Source organism: Chelon labrosus (genome assembly GCF_963514085.1).
Source record: "Chelon labrosus genome assembly, chromosome: 14".
Classification (NCBI taxonomy): Eukaryota; Metazoa; Chordata; class Actinopteri; order Mugiliformes; family Mugilidae; genus Chelon; species Chelon labrosus.
Window position 1 is genome coordinate 21,141,049 of NC_140347.1, and position 23,316 is coordinate 21,164,364.

The window sequence follows — 23,316 nt, forward strand, 5'->3', positions numbered from 1 at the left end:
GAAACTGATCGGCCAACAGAGGAGCCAAACAGTGACAATTCAGAAAGTTACCTTTTTCGTCTGTATTTGCGATAAGCTATACCGGCTATAAGCCTAGGGAGAGAAAAACATAACGATGGAATGGTTCAATACTTAATTTTGTGTCTACTGGAAGCCAACAGCAATGAAAAAAGCTTTTGATGAAAGCTCTCATGATTGACAATTTTCCTCTAGTTGCATATCACATATTGCAGTATTAAATGATCAAGTATTAAAATGATATTCCTGCAAATATATCCTCACCCTCAGATCTAAAGAAAGAAAGAGAAAACCCCATGTGATCAAGGACTATTAGTCGACTTCAAGAAGCAGGTTCCTATTGTGGGTCTTGACTGCTGTGAGACAATGTGTAGCACCTAAATATAACACTTAATTATGAGGATCATCTAGGTTTCCGTATCGGTGATTTCAGCCAACGCTCTGCCTACACGTGAATCAGTTGGGAGATAATTGGGGAGAGAGAAAGCTATTTAAAAATAAAAGAACACATGCTTCAAGTGACAAAAAAAGCCTTTTAAAAAGCCTCCCTTGCAATCATAGGAACGGATTCACATTCTACAACGTTATAATGAAACAAAAATGGTCAAATTAAATATAAAAGATATATGTTCATGTATGTTTATAGCAGTTTCTTTTAACAGTAATTACTAGCCAATAATTACAAGCCTCTTTGAGGTATGGGTTCACTATTTCTTGGTTGTGTTTCTGGCATGCGACCTCCCGTTGAACCACACTAGCATCCCACCCCCGTCCTTCTCAAACTCCCACCTCTACTCACTAAGGCCACCATCCTCCAAATGTGAGAGAAGTGCGAGCCAGGTCAACTTAGGGAGAAATCCTTTACTATGTCACTGTCACTTAATGCCCTTTTCTCCCCTTTTTTTGCCCCTACGCTCATCTCTCCTCCGCTCCCACAGTTCGCCTCGGGGGCTAACATCACTGCTCGCTACTGAAGCTTACAGACTCCCTATGAATTAAACATGATAAACATGTTCTCCAACTGACAGGCAGCCTGTTGTGAGGGGGCAGCTTCGCAGAGGTATCAGGAAAACGCTTCTGTGTCATCGCAGCTGACTATCACATGTTTTGGGCGAGTTAAAAAGTTGCGTAAGAGGAGTTCGGGAAGAAGTCAGGGTAGAAGTTCAGATGGCGCTGAAGTGGGCTACTAACGCTACACACATGCCTGGAAGTGACAGAAAGAGGGGAACTCAGCGGCGCAGTACTTGTGTGCACACGGCTCACCTGTGAGAGGAGCTTATTGTTGTCATCCTCCAGGATCCGCACTTTCGTCTCCAGCTGCCTGATGTAGTTGGAGGAGGAATCTGGAGGAGAGACGGAGAAGAAAAGGAGGGAGGAGAAGTAATTAGCATTTCAAAGACCTCAAGCGGAAAACAGGCAGGCAGGGCCACTGAGGCAGAAGGACCACATAGAGCTCAAAAGGTTGCTGTGTACTTTAAGAGACCTAGAAAACTCCTTCTGAACGTGCAACTTCCAAATGAGGACTTACAGGTCCTAGTTATATATAAAGCTTAAAATAAATGCAATAATGCATGCATTATTACTGAATAGCAATCATTTACTCTGAAGGAACCTTGCCTAAAAATAATTTCTCAGCAACCTAAATAAATACCAATATAAATATGTCTTAGTTTGCTGGTGGCTTCAAGAACTGCTAATATGATAAAAGAATCCAACCATTATTTAGCAATAAATGAAATGCTTTAGAGTAATAAAATATCCAAAGTCATCCTAAAGTCTAGTGTTGTTTTGACCCAAATAAATCAAAAATATTCAAAAAAGAAAATACTAAACCGAGATACTGTAAGCTTTTTGAAAGCTGCAAATCACAAATGTTTTGCTTTTGCCCACAATTCTTTCCCTTTAGTTAATTTTCTTCTGATGGAGCCATCAACAAATTGTTTAACACCAACATTTAAGAAAAACTGTTAACTAAATCTATCGGCCATGTGTCCTTGTCGTAAATAAACTCCTTGTAGCTTGATGTCAAGGGTCACGAACTGAGCGTCCTCACAGATATCAGCGGTGCTTTAGACCTATATTTTGAACCCATACTTGACCTGTTTCCTTTCCTTTCTCCTGTGCTACGTACTCTGTTTGAATCCAACACTACTGCCATATTTGAAGTGCATCACAGAACTATCTGTGTACTCTATACGCCCGTCAAACAGTGAAACCGCTTAAATACTCCGCAGAGATTCCAACAACCGCTGTTGATCCTGATGAAGCGGCATTCTTTCCAAACATAAATCAGCCTCACAGAGTTCAAACCAGGGACAGGAGCGAAGAGTGGAGGTGCAGCTTGACTCGGTAGGTGGCACAGGGCCTGTTATCTAAAAAGGCATGTTTAATTTACAGAGGGATCAAAGCCACGATCCGCACAGGAAGTGAGTCTCATCAGGAGCCCACCACTGAGCGCACAGCTTTGTTTTATTTTGTTTTGTAAGTGGAACTGCAGAGAGATTGGGGATGTTTGGGTTTGGGGGGATTGGGGGGGTTGCTGATAACAATGATGGTAGATGCATATGAGAAGTCAGTGCTGTAACAGTAATGCACACACACATCAAAATCAAAGTGACCTCAGGGCCAGTTAAGTTTAAACAAACCAATAAATCTAACTATCCTGTATTAATATAACTTAATCGATGAACAGTTTGCAACCGGGGGGACTACTGTACAGAAATAAACTATTAAAACACACTCGTATACCACCAGACTGGATTCAGGAGATTTGGATTCACAGAAAGAAAAGAAAAAGTCGCAGATCATAGCAATGCAATATTTCACACATAGGTGAACAGCTGTGTGTTGATCTATAGATGTCTGCAGATCTGTGACAAGAAACAGGATCTGGGATCAAGCTAATAAATTAGAAACACTAGGTTAGCATGTGGATTTTCACTCGTTTTCTAAGCTGAACAGTCAATCAAAGTTATCTCTATAAAAGGCTCCCTCCACTGTCGATTCAACATGCAGAATCTGCTGAAAAGCCACCGTCAGAGGTCCGACTAGTGCCAACGGTTCAGGACACACTGGAAAAACTAATAGGCAGTTTAGGCTCCTGCGTCAATTTCACGGCGTAGCTACGGCGCCAGCGCAGATCCTATGCAGGCCCTAAGCAGACCCTAATGCTGTAGCCTGACGTGCACCTCCCCAGAAACGTAACTACGTGTCGTGGCAACGCAAGAACTGTGACTGGTCCGCTTGGTAGGTTCCAGGTTTCGGTGGTGCAAAACGTTTTCTATTTTTCTCCTCCTTTTATTTCAGCTTGTGTGTAACTAATGTGCACACAAGCACTGTGCAGAGGCAGTTCTTTATGGCATCACAAAGTCTTAAATATATATAAATATTTCTAATCATTTCACATATACAACATATACCTTCCCCCAAAATTTTTGAGTCAACCAGCTGATCAACAGCAGCCCCTCCAGACCTATTTGTGCCCAGACTTTTTAGGAGAGCCACTGCAGACAGCAATGCTTAGTCAACGGTTGGATGGCTATGAGAGGAGGCTACCATGGCCAGAGCTGGTAATCCTCTCTTCCTGCCTTGTGACCCTCTAATCTGTATTCATCTGCTGGCCTGACCTGCAGCCAGATCTCAAGCCGATTAGGATGAAGGTTCCTCAGCCTTCAGTCATCACCATCACACTCAAACAAAGGAAACAGACTCTGACGACGGGCAGGGTGAAAAGCAAATGTCCACCGCTGCTTTTTTCCAGTATGTAATATGTTTAGATTATTTACTGAGATAAAAGATCAAACAATCATAGAACATTTTACCTCGATAAAACGGCTCAAATCAAAATTAAGCAATCAAAAGCTAAGCATTGACTGTTTTTTATTTGACTAAAGAAACCTAGAATCGGCCAAATGTGAGGAATTCCACAGCCATGAGAAGCCTCTTCACATAACACAGCTCAGTCTCTCCCTCCCACTCGCTGTATATAAGCCTTTGATGTGTAAAGGGGGCCTAAATCTCAAAGCGCATCAGTGCAGCATTACGTATGACATGATTAAGTGGTTCTTCTTAAATATGTGCAGATTTGCTTTGGGAACATTCACGGGAACACAAAACACGCACCGATGCCCCAAAACCTCCCCCTCCGCATACTACACATGCACAGACGGAGCCGTAGGGACGGGCTGGGGAGAATCCAGCAGTCACCCTCTCTTTAACACCCGGCTCCAGAGACTCATCCTGGTGGGAGAAGGGTCAGGCAATTAAACAGTTCCCTGACTCCCCAGCCACTCCTCCGTGCTTTTATCCCCTCCACCCCTCCGGCTTCACATCCTCTCCTCCTCTTCACCGCTCCTCCGCGGGGCTGCAGGAAAAGCTACAGATCATGCGGGGATCGCATAGCCGAGCCAAAATAATTACCCTGCAAAACTCAGCTCTGCGTCCACTCTTTCATACACAACAAGCGCCGAGGGAGAGGCCATTATTACTAATGCATAACCTGAATGCAGTCCTAAGCACTGATAAAGTGAGTACAAGATGCTGTGAAGAAGAAGGAAAGTAAAATGTGCCCAACTAAGCAGTAAAGAGAGGGGGGAAACCTTACAGTCACAATGCACAAGTAAGCAATTTTTTATTTTTCTGTGCTGGTGTTGTTTACCCAATGAATTGAGCTGATTTATCTGTATGTGAGAGTGTACATGTTTGCGAGTGCGCAGGACAAAAGGTGACGCAGACAGTGGCGCGAGTCCATCCCCCTCTCAGCATGTCGCTTTGTATCACGTCAGAGCCACTGTGACCCACTTCCCGCAGCCACTCCCTCCTTAACTCTGCTCCCAGTTCCCCTCTCTTTCTCCGTTTTATTGCATCCCCTTACTATACCCACTCTGTCCACCGTGGCCTCTTTGTGCTCTTAAAAACACGACTCTGGGTGACTGACCTGTTGGTCAACTTAGCTGCTTGGTGATGAGAGGAAAAAAAGGACAAATGAAAAAGTTAGCCTGAATGAGAGCCAAGCTGTAAAAACTTGTGTGAACCTTTAAAAGGTCCTGACCTCTCCTGGCTGGCCTTTGTTTTCCGCTTGGCTCCAAACATCCCATCCCCATCTGTTCAAAACAGTTCTCGCTTCCCAGCCTGCACCATGCCACAATTACTCTTAGTCCAGTTTTTTTTTTTTCAGACAGTGTTAGTGCCACTTGGAAGGGTGCATGATTCACCACCCAAAACACAAAAGAAACAACTGCATGAGAGGGTTTAGATGTTAAAGCATCAACTCGAGTCACGCAATGCATAAAATACCTACATTACGTGCATATCTGAAACTCAACGGATGTGTGTTGGATGCACCTCAGCCCTCATCAAACGAAAAGCAGATTAAAAAAATGTAACGTAAGTCGTCTGTGAATGTTCACAGTTATCCGCGTTGTGGTATATCTAAAGAAATTAAGATAAAACAAAAGCAACTGAACTGGTTGGGTTTTGTCGAAGACCTTTCACCACAGTAGTTTCTTCAGTTTTAAGGAACTAGCGGGAAGTTTAGGTTTTTTATTAGAAACATCTGTGGGTGGTGCCCACCCTGACACTCACATGACCAGGGTCTGCCAAAGAGCAGATGCTCACCCCGAGCTGGATGAATTTGTTTTGCCGCTCCTTGCCTTAAATCACGAGTCTTTGTGCATTATTGCTGCCAACTGTTGATTAATGGAATGATGTAAAACCAGTAGCAGATGTGAATTAGATATACAGTACTTGCATGCACGATATAAAAACAAATGAGGATCTTGTCATAAAAGCATTGCTCAATAGCACTACTAGTGGTCAAAACTCCACTGTGCTCCTTTAATTTTTGTCCCTGTTTAACTTCAACCAGATTTCTAAAGTATGCATTTAATTAATAATAACTAAGTGTCGTCCATAAGGAATTGCAAATATGATTGATTACACAACACAAGCAAATCTGCAACAGGATTTATATGTACAGAAATGACTGGTTATTTGGATTTGTCCATTAAATACTTTCCCAGCTTCACTTTTGTAGTATGATATGAAAGAAAACAAACTATTATAGACCTTAAAGGGCTTTGTCTTTGATATTGTAGGGTGTATTAGCATTCTCCTGTGTGAATTTGTTGTTTGCCTTTCCACCTCTGCATTAGTTTTTAGTCACACCCTTCTTACATATGCTTCAAATCCCCATATGGAACAGTGGGTGGATTTATAGGAGGTCAGGGCAGGTCATTCTTTAAAGAGCAAATTGTGCAGTACAGGCAGAGTGAATGGAGTCAGGCATGCTTGTAAAGGGGTGTTGCAAGAATAAGGTTGACTAGTTTTATAATCTGGCCGTACATTTACACTGGGCATTTAGATTATTCTGAGGGGAATGTTACTAAACCAGCCGCCACACTGTTGATTTCAAGGTCTTTACTACATCAAAGTAGCTTTGGTAAAATAGTCGGGTAAAAAAGAACCAAGCTTTGGAATCCCCTCATGTTTTCATGTCAGATCCCAAGGCTGTTTAGAAGCCCGCAGTACATTGAAATCACACTGCTTTTATTATTCCTGGCTCGGCTCTGGCTTTCATCTCCTATTCACAGCTGTAACTCAGTGTTTTAGCACAGAGACATGGATATTCTCTCAGTGATGTGTGTATGTGTGCAGAGTATGAATGAGTGCTTATGAGAAGCATTTGTAAGACAGGGAGTGCATGTGGGTTGCATGGGTGTTGAAGCCGACAGCGTTAGTTTGTGTGGGAGGGAGGGAGAATAAGCGACTGGGTCTGAGCAAAAACGGGGATTTTTAAACCCATCTGTGATTACACTGTATGTGTGTTCGTATGTGTGTTCAGGGCAGGAGGTTGGGTCAATTACCTCAAGATGTTGAAAGAAAGAGCAGAAACAGTCCAAACTTTCTCCCTCTCTTTTCTTTGCGCCAACACCCAACTGGAAGTACAGTGAATTCCATGAAACCAGACCTCACTGGTTACAGAAAGTCCCATTATCCTACTAAAACATCTCGATTTAACCAGCAACTTTCAAAGAAACAATATGGAACAGAGCGGATTCATGCTGGGAAAATGAGGCCTGCCCTAAAAATGGAAAACAGAGGGAAGGAAAAAAGACGAATAAAGGAAAAGTGAGAAGAGAGACACCACTGCCTCTAGTCAGAACTTGGTACTAGTCAACCAAGCAACAATCAACGGAAAGTAATAGTTTCACTGGGCTGTAAATAGTAATTACTTTCATTGTTGTTTAATCAGCTCAATTATTTTTGTGACTGGCTAAAATTGTAGGATTAGCTCAGTCCCAGCTATTGTTGCAAGCTTTTCATTCTAGTACTGCACATATACAGTTTATAGCGCTAACGGTCGCACATTCACAACTTCAAATTTAATGCAGTTTCCAAAACAGTGTTTGCGTTAATTTAGGTGACTGAAAGAACAATCGCAATTCAGTTTCATCAAATGTAGCTAGTTACTAAACACCTCTTAATTCTGCCACCTTGGAACACATTTTAAAATGACAACCATGAACAAAGGAGGTCTTAAATATGCATAGAGTGGGCATTGCACTTGTCATTATCCTACAAAACTGACACAAGAATTCTTGTTCGTCAAAGTTACATGCGAACATTTCTTTGTTCTGTGTCACTGCGAAGGAAGGAGCTATAAATAATCAACTGACTAGTGGACTAATTGTTTCGGTCAATTAACCTGACTCAAAGTGCAATATTCGGTGCCATGTCCGTATGCATTGGGATGCGCATGTATGGGTGCATGCACTTAGCAAGTTTGTGTGTGCTCGTCTGCTTGGCTGCGCAACGATCTGTCATGGTCAGGGCAAGCCAGCCAGAGGAACAGAGACGAACAAGTTAAGTGGGCACCCATGCTGCATTAATGAGGGGGATGGCAGAACCTGGCAACCCAAGCACATAAGCCACGGGACCCTGGAAGGCCTTCAAAGGTTCGGCTGGCTCATCAGCTGGCAGGGAGCTAACCCCATATGACAAGACATGGCACCCACTCTGAGAAAGAGGGAAAGAGCGCCTCACCTCCCGTCGCATATGTGGGTGTGTGCGCTCTGGGAGAAGCGAGACATGTTTTTTCATGTGTATGAGAATGTGTGCGAGTCGTTGCATTTGCGTGATAGCAGTACAGTATTACTTAATACTTGAATGGAGACGACCCATGCTGAGCGACTAGTGTGAAAGTTAATGTGGTGAAAGGATTACACTTCAAAAGGATGGCTTGTGTGTATCAGCAGCTCTTAAACACTGATCAGGTGAAATCAGCTTTTTAATCGGTCGTTGCTTGTCAACAGCAAAGCCTAGCAGGACTGACTGACAACAGGTGACAGCTCTGTGTGGTTTTCACTCCAGAGGACAGTATGCCTTGAGGAGTTTTTAGTGGCATAAATATTTCATACACTTTGGTGGAAAACATGAATATCATAAACCTGTGGAGCACTGTGTGGTCATGCAGTGAAAAGAAGACAGCTGATTGGTCATGAGTGCACCAGGGACCTCAACCAGATACTGATAACACAAGTGCTGTTCAAGAACCTTTTTGTTTACTTCTTCTTTAGGTAATCTTTAGAGAAACCACCTTCTTAATTGGCTCCTTGACAAAAATGAGATATCATATATTTATATGTTACTATAGTAACAGGTAGTTTAAGTATTGGCAACCTTTGGGACTGAAAAATGAATGAATGTTCCTCCAGTGACCACTTGAGGCCATCTCCAAGACTCAGCTTTGGCAGCATGATTTCCATCTCTCTGTAGTTAAGTGACAATGTACAACGGTGATTTCTTATATAATCCACGGATTGTAGATACAGCATCCCTTAAAGTTATGAATGATTTGGCGTGTATCGTGACTTGAGTGACAGGTCGAGTGCTATCACAGGTCACTAGCCGTCTGCCTATACATCGCGGAGACAACCCCTGCCAAGATGGAGACAGCTGCAGCCACCACGCTGAGCTACAAAACCTCACTGGAGGAATCCTATGTGTGACGTCAAAGAAGGTTAGTTCATCTTTATATACAGTCAGTGGTTTTGAACTTTTGGTTGGGCATCTTTCAGGCAGTTTCTGCAAATCAGTCTTCGGTTGGAAGTTGACAGAAAATCACTACTAACTTTAAGTAGTCACAGCATTCACATCTTAAGTGCATTGCCAAGACCATTGTATTCATTCAAGGTTGTGTAGAGGTCCGGGGGGGCTCTTTAAATGACCAGGGGTTGTTAATGTCTACTGAGTGGAAACTAAAGCTTAGTTTAAATCTCTCATGTCTAGCTGTTGATTGGTTTGTCAGCATCTCTGGTAGCATTTAAAAGAAAAAGAATGTTTATTTATAGGTGTTCCAGCTGACACTTTGCTTGTTCCTATCACGCATCCTGTCCAGCAAACTGATGGGTCCCTCTGCTGTCTCCTCCGCTCGTCGTCATCACCGTTGCAGGGTCAGCGGACGCCTTTTGCGCCCCTGCAGCTCCACACACACGCGCCAGCTGAAAACACGTTTACACCCGTGTGGCGTTGTGCGCGCGCCTGTGACTGCATTCATACAGCACAAGCCCGTGTGCTAATTTGTGGCTGGGATTTAGAAATAACAAGTTCCCTTATTATTGGTGGGAGATCTGCAGGATGACAGCAGACAAAGCTGTTAGCAAGTGTCTTATAAAATTAATGTCACGGTTTAGCGCTCCCCACTGCTTGGGTGCAGAACATTTACACAGTGGTGCTGCAGTCAGTTTATTTGTTTCCTCGATGATCATGCCACTGCCTACTGCCCCATGCCCTTAATCTTTTGATTAGGGTAGAAGAATGGCGATCAGGCAGCCATTGTAGTTTAATCCCATGAAATCAAAGCTTTGAGCTTATATTTGGTCACCACCTTTAATTACTATGCTTATGTGTGTGTGCATGTGTGTGTGTGCGTGCGTGTGAGTGTGTGTTTTGTGGCTATTCACTGCGAGACAAAATAGAAAAGCTTAGTGACATTTGGAGATGGATTAGCTATTATTTGTCTACAGAATGTTGTACCACAACTCTTCAACACACCCACATGTATGGTTTATGTTGTATAGCAGATTACTTTCCACATACTTTCCACATTTCTCACGTCTGTGTTAAAAAAGGTGAACAGGGTCAAGCCCCAAACTATTTAAAACATGTTTGTAATGAGTGCACATGAGTTTTCGGGTAAAAAACGTCTCTCCTTTGAGGTTACTAACACTTCCAGGAGAGTGCAATGTGTTCCATTCAGTATTTCTCATTCCAAGAAGACGGAAAAAGCTTCTTGCTATCTCACACTCAATGACACTCATGGCCCTTGACCTTCAGTGTCAAGGGCCGTAACTCTCGTCTGATTCAGGGATGGGATGCTACATTCCTCTAGATCAGTCAACCATTTTCTCCTTGCATAGACGAAGATGGTGGAATCGCTGCATTATGTGTCTGTTAAATAGCAGCGCACCCTTTGTCTGAATGTATATCGGTATCATCAGCTATTTAGATGGGATGATTTGTTGCGGGGATTACAAGTCCTTTGCTAGCGGCCTTTATGAATATTAACCTGGTGAGTTAACTAATTTCAACACATTTTGAAAGTGTCAGTATAAATAGAAATTTAACTTATGCCCTTTGATAACAAAAACACAGATATGTTGCCCAAAAACTAAACGTTTGGATATCACCAACAAGCTATCCCACGGTGCCCATGAAAGGCTTTGCAGAAGAGGCTTACGAGATGGCTGGCTTTACCCCACACAACCTACAGCCCACCGCACCGCACTGTGTAAACAAACACCAGAGGGCATTGCGGGTAGAGAACGTCCTACCAGAGCCCACAGCCCTATTTAACCTCATTCCTCTCCCCGTTACCACGGTTTTGCCACCACAAACCCCACAGCAGTCTCATTTGCATAAATCTGCATTCCTTTAAAAGCCTGCCTGTCTGACTGACTGCTGAGCTGGCAAAGGTTGTGCTTATGCAAGCAGAGTCTAGCAGCGAGCAGTTAGATGGTAAATACAGAGGACGTTCCTTCCATAAGTACAACCCTGAAACCCCTTTATTATGAAAATCCCATCTCCCCGTGTGGGTACTGATGCAATGTGCAACTGGCGGTTCTTCTTCAAATCCTGTGGAAATAGCCTTTTCTTTCCAGTGACATCATGTAGTGGTTGCATTACTGTTTACACCACTAATAACCAGTATGATTTCATTTTAATGCAAATCACAGAGAAAAGGAAGGCAGGCAAGATCCAACTTGTGGCTCTGCTGTTCTATCCAAGTGCTGACGAAATCTAACTTGCTTTGACTATATCTCTAACCATGGCATTACCTGTGGCAACATGTAGGAAATCCCATGAGTTACTCTGCAAAGGAATAACGTCAAGAAAGCTCTCTAATGTATAGAACAAAAGTAATTAATAGAGAGGACAAGGGTGGATCTCTCAAATTGGGCAACTTGGATAAACAAAACTGTCCATTCAACTTGTGTCATATGAAAATTTACCAACTTACAACTAAGGGTTGCACAACGTCAGATTTTTTAAAGTCATGTCAAGACAAATCGGCACCGACTAGTCACTGTTGACGTCACTAATAAATACACAGCAGAAGGTAATGCTTTGCAACAATTAAATCTATATTCTTGACCTGAATACATATGCTGAGAACAGACAGCTCAGGCGCTATATACTGTGCACTGCAGATATGTATAGCCTGTATAAAAACAGGCTGCAACTCAGCACCATCAACAGCATTTAATAGTACTCTACAGCGTGTTGTAAGACTGTACAGTGTAGCCGGGTATAAAAAAATATAAAAATAAATAAAAAAAACTGCAGTGTTTCTCTAAAGCCTTCTATGTGTACTGCAGTTAAAGGCCTAATAACTTTGACAATGAAATTCGCCAGCAAATTGTTCATTTGCAACTGCTGTCGAGAGGATTTGGATAATTCCTCTGCTAACATTAGCGTATGCCTTTTCAGATGAGTGTGCATTGCATAAGTACATTTGTTGTATTTCAGGACTGATTTACATATTTTGCATGTCACGGTAGTATGGGCTTCATCTTCAGTAAAGTATTTCCACACACTTGATGAACCGCTGCTAGTTTGCTGCAATGACCCACTGGGCTCTTCACCTGTCTTCTAGGAGTTGTCCGTGTTGTTATAGCTGCGTGATCCGTGACTAGTTGACATGATGCTTAAAGCATCACGGCACAGCAGTAAGGTCAACAAACTGACTAGTCGACTAGTCTGTACAACCCCTACTTATAACTGACCACTGCGGGATAAAAATGGATTTTTGAAGGCTATTAGCAAAGTGATGGCCACAAAGGGAAAAATAGCTTATGTAAGGGCTGTCGAGGTAGTTCGTTATCTCATCCAAACCACAGCTAAAGTTGGATTGATGTTGGACCAGAGTTCCGTAGCCTTTTGTAGCCCAGTGTTTTGAGACAGAGTGAAACTAAGGGAAAGCGACGGCATTTATACTCTGCAGTTGTCAGGAACAAAGGCCATTAGAAAGGAAACAGGAGAACGACGGCAAGACGTTCAGTAGGCAGACAAGAGATGCTGTGCAGACATGACATAAACAGGCTTAATAAGTAAGGGAATTCTATTACATCCCATTATGACTGGTTAGACCTGGCTGCGTCCACAATGGAAGAAAACAAGGTTAGCCAGGACTTATTATCCCTGAGTCATTTTTTACTCAAAATCACTTTGGTCTATAATAGAAAATTAAGATAAGATTCTTGTAAGATGCAGCAGCAGCAAAATAACATTTTAATCTTCAAGTGTCAAGTGTCTGAACACACACTTCCACTCCTTCGCCAATGGCAAGAAGACTTCTAGGAGCTTCAGTGAAAAGGTTTATGCGCTTCATGTATATTTGTGCAATGTTAAAGATGATGTCAAAGGTGTGGAACATCAGGGAGAGAAAGAGTCAAGGGAGCGTAAATGCCAGCGACCCTTGAAGAAGAAAATTTTACGAGCCCTGACAAGCCTACATAAGGCTAGACTGCTGGTTATTTCTGTCGCCTGACAGGCTGACAGATCGAAAACATGTTTTCCTCACACGTCTTCTGTATATTTAAAACTGCCAAGCATTCCCAAGGTGTCTGATCTTGTCTAATTGTTTCCAGTTTAAATTGACCTGGGGCACAGACTTCAGTCTGCCCTTCAGACACAAATGTACCAACGGATTAGCAGACGATGTCAGAATTTTACAGCTTTCCTTGAGAACCACTGCACTGATCTACTAATTGAAAACAGGAAACACAATAATGCAAAGTCTGAGCTGACGGAAACACACATATTGTGTTCTGGTAGTGTGTGTTTGCCTGCTCTATACGGTATACAATCAATAAAACACGCAGCAACCCAACGAAACATGGCTCTAATCACACATGACACTGATTCATTTTGCCAGTAAGCACTTAATTAGAGCTAATGAATGGCTTCATCAAGCAGCGTCATTACAAACAACATGGATATACACCCTAAAGGCAAGTATGGCATTTACGGCTACTGCCACCCGGCCAACTTTCAAATTTAGGCCATTACATCTGATCGGATGATGGAGGAGATTATGGCATTACATATATTTATGCATATTCTGTAGCCCAGCGCATACTGTAGGAACAATTCAAAATGTCATCATACACTATGCAGTGGTATATCATAAGAGTTCCAATTCCATAAGTGCCACTACAGCACTCCATCCTTTTAATAGGCCTAAATCCCGCCTCTGACTGTGCAGCCATTAGGTTTATTAGTGTCGCTTGTATAGGGGGTAAAAGCCCGCACACACAACGAGGGCAGAATCACAGGAACAAATTCCATTAGCAAGTAAGACTAAAGGTTTATAGCCAGATGGCTAACCTGGCCTGAATCAATCTGATTAAGACTATAGCAGGACTCCGTCTCACACATAGGCACACGCATATATATATATATATATATATATAACTACCTCATAAAGATTGATGGAAACTCATTAACTGGTAATTTTATTACGTAAGACCTCTCTGGCACACCATCATCTGGTCATCAAGTCACGCTTTCTCACTTTGTGATGTATGGCGATCATTTGCCCAGCGGGATGGTTACAGAGGCAGTTTAGATTGATGCTTCCTCTGACGGGGCAGAATCAGTAGCCTGCCTATCAATCTCACCGCTGCAGTCTTTAATGACTTTTTTTTTTTTGGTCTGGTTGCCATAATTGCAATGCAAAGCATCGTTTTTCACCGTTCGGCGGAATCTGAAGCTGTAGAACCGTAGAAGGTGGTTGAGGAGAATATGAAGCCTACTGAGGAAATGTTAACAGTCAAAAGCAGTTTTATTTGATAAATTCTTCAAAAGTTCAAACGAAATTTTATGAAAGAACCATTTCAATACGTACAAAATAAACAATTTGCTTATATACTTGGAGCCAGCAGCTGGTTGACTTAATTAGTTTAGCAAAAATGGATTCAAATGGAATCAAACCATTTCTTTAATTGTGCTTTAACAAGCCAAAGTATGATTCAGCAACAAAAAACAGATGTCTTGCAATTTCTTTTTTCTTTAAATTCACATTGTTATGTTAAGTGACGGGGCCAGAGACTTATCGTACTATTTTTGACTGGTCATTTTTTCAAACACCCAGGCCTTACAGGCTTTTTACTCATTTAACTTAACAGAAAACCTGCCAGTATTACCTCTATCAGCACAAGGACCTCTACAACTGAAGAAAAAAAAAAGCACCAGACATGAGTCAACAACAGAAGCTAGACTAACTTTATCTTGGACAGCACAGTTGGGTCAGACGCTACTTGGCCTCCATTGTCGTTAGTGTAACCAGCTGTCCTCTGGGAGCCACTGCGTCAGCTCACATTAAAAGTGAGTGACACTGATCAGAAGGAGACAGCGGCGACCAGGTGTTCACTCTGACTCAGTGGCTCTTACTAACAGACCTACAGCGAAAACTGAGGGGGTCAACAGTAAATCATTAACAGACTCTAGTAGAAGAAAAAGCCAAAGATGACGACTTGGTGTAACAAAGGGGAAATGGAAGAAGAGGCGGATCACACACAGATTCCAAATAAGGATAAGAATTACAATACAGTTTAATAAGCTATGCTTCGAAAAAGGAGGTAAATCAGCTCTAAATGGCTCTAAACGAGCCTTCAGCCTTTTTGTGCCCCTTTTCAAATGGAGGGTTATCAAACCTCTAATCATCTTACTGCAAAAGCTCCGGATTAGCAAACAGGAACATATGCTCGCTTTTTGTCCCAGACAAAATTTTCCTGCTCCTCTGTCTCAGCTTAAAAATTCAGCTGATTCAATGTTTTCAGGAGGAGCAGGCCCTTGAGTTCGGATGGCCAAGCAGCTACGGCTGTTCCACCGTGCTCCATGTGACTCCTCCAACAATATAAAGACAAGCAGGTTTGGCTAACTGACAGCTGTAAATTGCCGGTAGGGGTGTGAATGTGTCAGTTTGTGTATCACCCCTGGGGTAGACTGGCGACTTGGCCAAGGTGGACAGCCTTAAACTCAGTAGGAGCTGGGAAGGGTTCCAGCTCCCTGCAACACTGTACAGGACAAAAGTGCGTATAGGAAGGATTGTACGGATTATAGATTTTTTTGGAACTGTGTGGTGTCACCACAGTGGCCAAAAAAAAAATGCACTGCTTTTATGTACACTTATGTGATCAATTCTTGAGATCTGCTCATCCCCAAAAAATACAGCAAAAGATTGAATAAGCAGCAGTGTGTGAGCTGGGTCCCACTCACGATGTAACTGTATATGATCAGAAAATGCAATGTCCGTTGAAACCGTGCCAGCTCTGATCGCAGCTACGGTAATTGTAAACTGTTGTGAACCTGCTCTCCACAACCTGAAGACCAACATGTCCTGCTGTGGTCATGTGATTTTCCACCAGCTGCCATTGTGTCTGCAGCTTGGCCGATCGCGAAGGGCAGCAAACAGCACAAATACAACAACCGCCCCGAACTTCAAACTTTACACTTTGTTTACATCTCCAGAAATACAACCAATCACCTGAGAGGTTGTCAAGAAAGGCCAACAGACAGACAAACACACAGACAAAGAGACATTCCTTGCTTTTATGGGTGGATTAACTATATTTTTCCATACTGCTACAACACACTAATGAGTAACAAACTATAAGCCTGATTTTACTTTCTGCCCTGTGGAATTTGACCCTCCTGTCTCAGGTTTCTTTCCACATGTGGTATCCCATGAGGGAGTTCAGCAAAAGGGAATGCTCACAGACAAAGACTTACGTAACCGGCTCAGTGTTTTTATTACAACATAATGTCAATACGCTGCACCCCCTCCTCCTTCCATCCAAGTTCCTGTCAGCACACCATTCATATTGACATTCCTCAGAAATGTAAAGGTGCAGCGAGGTCCCACCCAAGATCTAGCAACGTCTACACTCTTGCAATAGTCGGAATTCTACGTTCAATATTTCACACCGAAGGTCGTAACTCACAGAAAACACTGTAAATAAGTCAACTTCAGACCACCGGCGAGATATTTGATGATTGCAAAGCATTTAAGCAGCTGGAAACACTTGAAGTTGTGAAACCAACTGATGGTAATGCGCAAGTCTAGAGAACTTTGGATAGTACAGAGTGTCTCAATTACAAAGAAAGTTAAAATTGTTAATACTAACACTACTATACTACAATACTATACTACTTTCTATACACTGTTGTTTCTGCAGCCAAACGATTTGCAAGATTTTTTTTTGTAGAAATGTAAAGCTCAAGTATATGAGTTGAGTGGATGCAAGGTGAAATATTTACTCAGTCACGTCAGTTTGCTTTCAGTGCTGGGCAGTGTGTCTTTTTGTTTCAGTTGTCTGTAGGTGCTTGCAGGATTTTTGAGAGTGTATTTTTATTTCTCCGTGCTAAACTCTAAGCAGCAGAAGGTGAAGGTCCGGGTATGGTCAATTTCCAGCTGTGACACCTTCCTCATCCTCTCCTCTTTCATATGCCCTCTTTTTTCCTGTCCTTAGCTTCTCCTTCTTCTCCTCCTTCTCATCTGCTCTTCCCGTACTTTATCTTCTTCTCGTGGCCCCATCTCGGCTTAATGTACCCCGTTCATGTTTTTGGTCCACACTCCTGCTCCGTTCATGTTTTTCCTCCATCCAGCCTCATGCACTCCTCGCCTGACCCTCCACAACCCCTAAGCCCACCTCCCCTCTTCCACATTTTCCCTAAGCTTTCATAATTTCTCAGATTTCCCTTTTTCTTCCGTCCTCAGCTGACAACCACTGATGTGGGCTCCATGAAAACCTCCTCCGTCAGCCTTTCCACCCTTTTGGTGAACCGCACCGCGCATGACTGTGGTCAATACAACATCAACACAATGTCAACTGACTTCATAACTCTGCTTTCTTTCTGCTTTGCAGGCTTTCGTGGCACTGTTATCTCATCCAGTATTTTCACAGTTATTTATTAACTTCTGCATGGAAACTGCTTACACTGTAGCTTTCATCTTCTTTCATGTTCCATAAATACTCCACCATGTGTAGAACCTGGGCCTGGAGAGTTACTAAACCACTAGCACATGGCACCGCCTCCCTCTTCATCCGTTAATGCCAACTGCTATTGTTTGCCGTACATGTGCTGACTGCAAGGAGGATCTGTAGGTAGAGAGCAAACATTCCTCCTTGAGGGAACACAGATTTAAAGCCACCAGAGGTTCGAAAATCCCTCTGTCTGGATGCATTCCTCTGCAACAAGATTGTACATGTTTACAGGTAACAATAAAAGTTGAAAGTTGACAAGAAAAATGTGTCCAAGCCCTGGGTAAGTGATGTACAGCAGGAAAGCTTAAGGAAGTGCCACTCTGTGGAGAAAGCGCAGTAAAGCACACCCCATAATACTGAATGAAAGGGCATAGTATCCTAGCAACAAGCAAAAAGGGAACACTGCTTGCTCGGCAGTGTCCTCCGTTGCTTGTGGATCTTCAACCTGGCATCCTCCTTACAGTGGTTCTCCTCAGCAACCCCCTCAGAGACGCTCTCTTCCTTTCCCCCATCCTTTGTTATTCTACTTTCTGTTGGAACACAGCGTTGCACAATACTAAGGATGTTTTCATCAAGTGCACAAGTCACTTAAACCTGTTTAAGAGGGGGCCTCGGTTTATAAACTGCCTAGCATACGCAGGGCTACGTGCCATGTATTTAAAAAAGTGGTGGGTAGAGATGAAGCGCTGGATCCCACTCTTCACATCCATTTAATAGTAAAGGCATCCCCTCTGCCAGGTTTCAAAGATCAGTCAGTAGTTTAATCATCTTTAACATCTTTTGTTGGTTTAGATAGAAAGAGATGATAAATAGGAGATAACACAGAGAGAATTTCTCCTGAAATTCCTTGTAGTTTGTTTTGTTACTCAATCTAGCTCAGGCTGTGATTAGCAAGGTATGGTGATGGGTACATACAGAGACAGCTGGAGGTCAAAGGTGGATTCATCAAAGAAATGGGTGGAATTTCAGAGCGTGAGCTTTCTATGCGGCGGCGTCTGTGCGTGAGGAAACAAACTAGTGTGTGGGTCCGCTGAGTTCACTGATCAGTTCAACCTGCCATCAGAGCATATGTCAGAGCTGCAGCTGCATTTTCACCATTTTCAAGTATATGATGCTATATTGCATTTTACAGGTCCTGGCTTGTGTTTTTACTGATTTGTAAAGTTTTTCTGTGATTAAGTACATAAAGGCCTGAATCTGAGGGAATACAATATATTAGCTAAATATAAATATGATGTGCTCATAGTACCCTGTGAGAGACACTCCAAATAAAGTGTTAACCAACCTCTGTTGCCTTGCAAACTAATGCCTGACTCAAAATGTGCTGATGCTGAACTCTCACTAAAAACAGCAGCAGCAGTGGAGGAGTGGAGATCAGAACCAAAGAGGCCACGGTGCCAGTGAGGAGAAATAGACTGGCTATAATTGGCTGTCGTAACTGTCATTTCCTCTCAGCGTGTGAGCGAGAGGAGTTTGAAATATGCTGCGCGATGCCCCTCTGAGGATGAATTACTGGCTCCGCTTGCCTCCTCCGACACCCACCAATTCTATCCGAAACTCTAGAAGCACGTCCCGACAGAAACTGGCTGTAAAAGAAAGAAGAGAGGGTACCGTCTCTTTTCTCACTATCTAACATCGTAACACTCGCAAACCTAATTCTCTCAGGCCTTGTTCACCCAGACGTTAAAAAGCGCCTTGGATGATCCAGCCACAAGTGGTCAGCTGTGAAAATTGGCCATGAGTACTTAGGTATTTTTGTACCATTTTCATTTTCAAGTATGAACAGGGCCTCATTTCACTTCCCATCCATCTGCCTCTATTACGTCCTCTTTAAAGATGTGTAATCAGACATAAATGGGCTCTAAAAGAAACAAGAGAGGGTACCATCTGATTTAATCACGACTGGCCAGCTATAAGTACAGGTATGAGAGCATCCATGATGCATTGAAATCTGATCACTCTGACCACATTCTGAGGTTGCATGCCAACTCAGTGTTTTTTATTCATCATTAGGGACAGCAAATGTTAATCTAAACAAGAAAGAGGATCAGTCAGAAACCCAGGAACATCTCTAGATTTTAAGATAATCTCATCCCTGATACTTGTTTCATGAACATTAATACCAGCACAAATATCCTCCAATGCCAGCAATGCCACATACATGCAACCAAACATGCATTTATGCTTGTATCCCTCTCCCTCTGCTGCCAATCATCGATTTAGCCAGACAAACTCCTTTTCTGTGAGGTTGTATTTTCACATGATTATCAGCTTTCACCTAAGCGTTTTACGACTGTCACAATCTGTGGTATCGAACACCCTACACTTGGCTCACTTCAGACCAATAATGATTTTGATCAGCCCTTATAATCGGAGGCCAAGCTCAGTTAAATGGGGTGCTGTAATACGTTTTTGATGGAATTTCAGCCGCCATCAGGTCGTCACTATGCGTTTCTCAAGAGCCGCACAATTGGAACGCAGGGAGAGGAAGATAGATCTTTTTTGAATTAATATTTTATGTGTTGGGACCACCAATGATATATTCACAGTATTACTAGTTACTGGTTTAAAGCTGACCCCTGACCCTGCCCATTATGATTCACCTGCCTTTCAGCTGTCAAGTTTCCTCTTTACATATTTTATCTAAGGTCAAAGGTTTTGAGCCCAATAGGTGAGATGGGACTGAGGGTTATAATATTTCTCAGTACACTAGGAATAATTCATGTGGCCTGTGTGGCTGCTCTGCTGTTTGCTTCATTGTCTATTTTGATAAGATCACCACCACAGGTCCAATAAAAACATCATCAATTCTCAACGTACAAACTAATTTTTCTGAGTTTTTCAGTTCAGGAGGAAATTACTTTCCTTACCATCTGTGTAACCCCATGATGACAATAGACTACACTAACAATTGGCAACAGTACCTTTAATGTAGGGCACACCCGAAAGGAGGAGGAGGGTGGAAACCATAGACTGTATAAATATGGACAACGTATCCCCACTACCTTGCATTGGCCAAACTGACGCTATTTTCGTCATCTTGCGAGATTGCAGTCAGAGTCTGCGGAGTACGTTTTTTTTTTTTACAACTCTCACAGTCCCAAGGGATCGCTTTACGGAGTGGTTGGCACGGAAAGTGGTGCTTGCCATTATGTCACATCCTGTTTCTATAGCGTTAAATAACTAAAGCAAAACTGACACTTGAACATTCATTAACATAGTTTTAACTACTTAAAATGACAGAAATCCTTGAAAAAAAAAATTTGACGTGTATTTTAGTGCTTTAGCTCGGCCCAAGTCCCATCCGCTACATGGAGAAGGTGGAGCTTATGACCTATGCTGCACCCAGTCACCAGGGGGAGCTCTACTTGCTTCACTTTTGAGGAGCAGTTCCGCATCCATGTTTATACAGTGTATGGTGGCAACGCTGCAGCCCCTAAAAATCTCTAACTTTTACCACTGTGTTCATAATACAACCCAGGTGTTCAAAAAAAATTGTTTAAGCCCACCATTTGATTGATCCATTTCTCGTCCCAGTGTTTCAACAACTGTTTATTTCCAGTATCCAAGTAACAAGAACTAGTAGGGAGAATGTGCGTCTCAAATCCCAGGCCAACCCAAAGCAGAAACATGTTTGCCCAAGTTACACAGTCCAGTCTGCAAGAGGAAATTAGCCTGCAGAAAAGAAAAGCAAGGTTACCTGAAACCATCCCAAAAAAATTCCTAAGGCCGGAGCAACAGTGCTGTAGACTGTACAATTCATTCCAGATGCTTCAGCCGACCGTCAGAACTACACATTATCTCACCCATCTCGATGGCCCACTGCCAGTTTCACATTTTTTGCATGCGATCCCGTTATGCAGTTATCAGACGAAGTTCTAACCATGACAGTGGTCCTGTTGACATCTAAGCAAGAAATCAAGTATTTACATATTACTTTATTGCAGTGAGGAATTCATACTCTTGGCTTGAAAACCAACGAGCAATATGGGTATAACCAGAAGTGGCCACATTTTGAGTACCCAAGCTTTCAAGAAAACAATCTATAACTGTTAGACTAAAGGTTGGGGTAAGGTGACAGCACCATGTAAACTGAAGCAAGGTGAAGACATCTGCTGACTCGGGTCTCCAATGTCACAGCAGCCCAAAGAGCTGACAGGCAGAAAATCCAGATGAACACCTTGTTCCTCCCAGGCCTCGAAAGGAGCTGATGAAGAGGTGTTCTGTCTACGAGCTGCTGACTTTTGGCAACCTGGGACCGTTCTACTATCGAAGGTCATTGGGTGTGTCGCATAGACAGAATCAAATTGCTGACGTTGGCTTCATGATGTGGGCCCAGATGGGTTTTTTGTCACTATGCTGAACCCAGTTAGTCTTTTAAATTCCATACCTCATTTGCTGTCTGACGTGTAACGCAGGTCAATAAAGGCCTCACCAGGGCAGTGTCTCTCAATAAAATCAACCTTAGTCGGTTAAGGGCAGGCTGCCAACGGGGGAACAAGCAAAGGATGTGGTGTAGTTATACAATACTGCACTGAAGGCAAGTCAGCCAAAACACTGTAGCTACAACTTTTAGATACAGACGCTTCCCCACCATAAAGTTCTATCATGAAAGCTGAACAAAAGTGAAAATATAGTCACTATAATGGTTTTCTGAGTCAGTCTACAAAATCTGTTTTGGTTGCATCCAGATACGTACTTTACATCGACATTTCTAATAGTCTAATCAGAACAACTAAAGCAAAACATTCTGAATTAGTCAACTCTGTCACTCTAGATAAGGATTAGAGATACTAAATGAAACGTGCTGCTATAATTTATGTTTTTTACTGTATTTCTTAAGAAAGAGGATGCCTCTAGTAAAAAAAAAACTGCATTCCCTCAGCTCTGTTAAGTATCTTGGCATCTTGTGGCTCATCAGTTGGGTTTCATAAACCCCTGGCTGTACTGTTATGGTCTCAACACACTCATCAACATCGTTTCCAGCACTAACAGCTGCTTTAAGTGAAAACCCTCTGATACATCCACTATGACTTACTTGCCCAGGAGCAAACAGGAGATAAAAAAAAAGTTACCAACTAGCTGGTTAATAACCTGGTAGCAAGTGTTCCACCTTGGGAGTTGGTGGAGACCAAAACAAAAGCTAAAAAGAAAGTAAGTTTGGAATTTGGCAGGTAGCCAATAAATATATTTTGAAAGAGCAAGTAGACACACATACAAAGAGAGCCGAGAGCCGAGCTCACTGGAGCTGGCATAATTCTGCATGGGTCAACCAGCATGGAGGCCAGCCATACCCAAACCTATCCCCATCCCCCTACCCCTTACTTCCCCATGCTTCAGTGACTCCAAGTCTAGGCGTGGGTGCCGTCCACTGATCATCGTCGTTGCCTTGGCAACTGAGCAACCCAGCCCCTCCAGCAGCAACACTGTCCCACAATCAGATAAGGGGGCGACTTGGATCAGCAGACACGTAAAGGGAGTCACAGAGAGACGAGCTGCACTTAAATATAATTCCAAAATGTCTGCGGCGACCGCACAAATATGAAGCACCCAGGACTTGTTGAAAAACGTATTGTTGTGTTAAAGGCCCACGCATCACATCTCTAAGCAAGTCTGCGTGTGTGTGCGCAAGACTCGTGCTGGCTCTATAACCTCATTCTGTCGGCTGGGTGCTGCGTTGATGGGAATGAAAGGACAGCAGATCAGACAGCAGGTTCACAGGAATCGTGAGAGGGATGGATGCAGATGG

General features: G+C 42.8%; 1 protein-coding gene across 8 annotated transcripts in view; it reads right to left on the bottom strand.

The window, feature by feature from the left end:
* Positions 1-23,316, bottom strand: part of LOC311499447 (coiled-coil domain-containing protein 85C-B-like) — a 42,946-nt gene that overhangs the window by 12,697 nt on the left and 6,933 nt on the right. For 4 of the 8 annotated variants that reach the window (XM_084560423.1, XM_084560422.1, XM_084560419.1 and 1 more), the window contains exons 2-3: positions 1,282-1,361; positions 52-93 (exon numbers count right to left, since the gene is read on the bottom strand). In XM_084560423.1, the coding sequence (XP_084416549.1) occupies positions 52-93; positions 1,282-1,361 (122 nt within the window). The remainder of the gene's footprint in view (positions 1-51; positions 94-1,281; positions 1,362-23,316) is intronic. The other 4 variants (XM_084560425.1, XM_084560424.1, XM_084560421.1 and 1 more) reach the window with 1 other exon arrangement.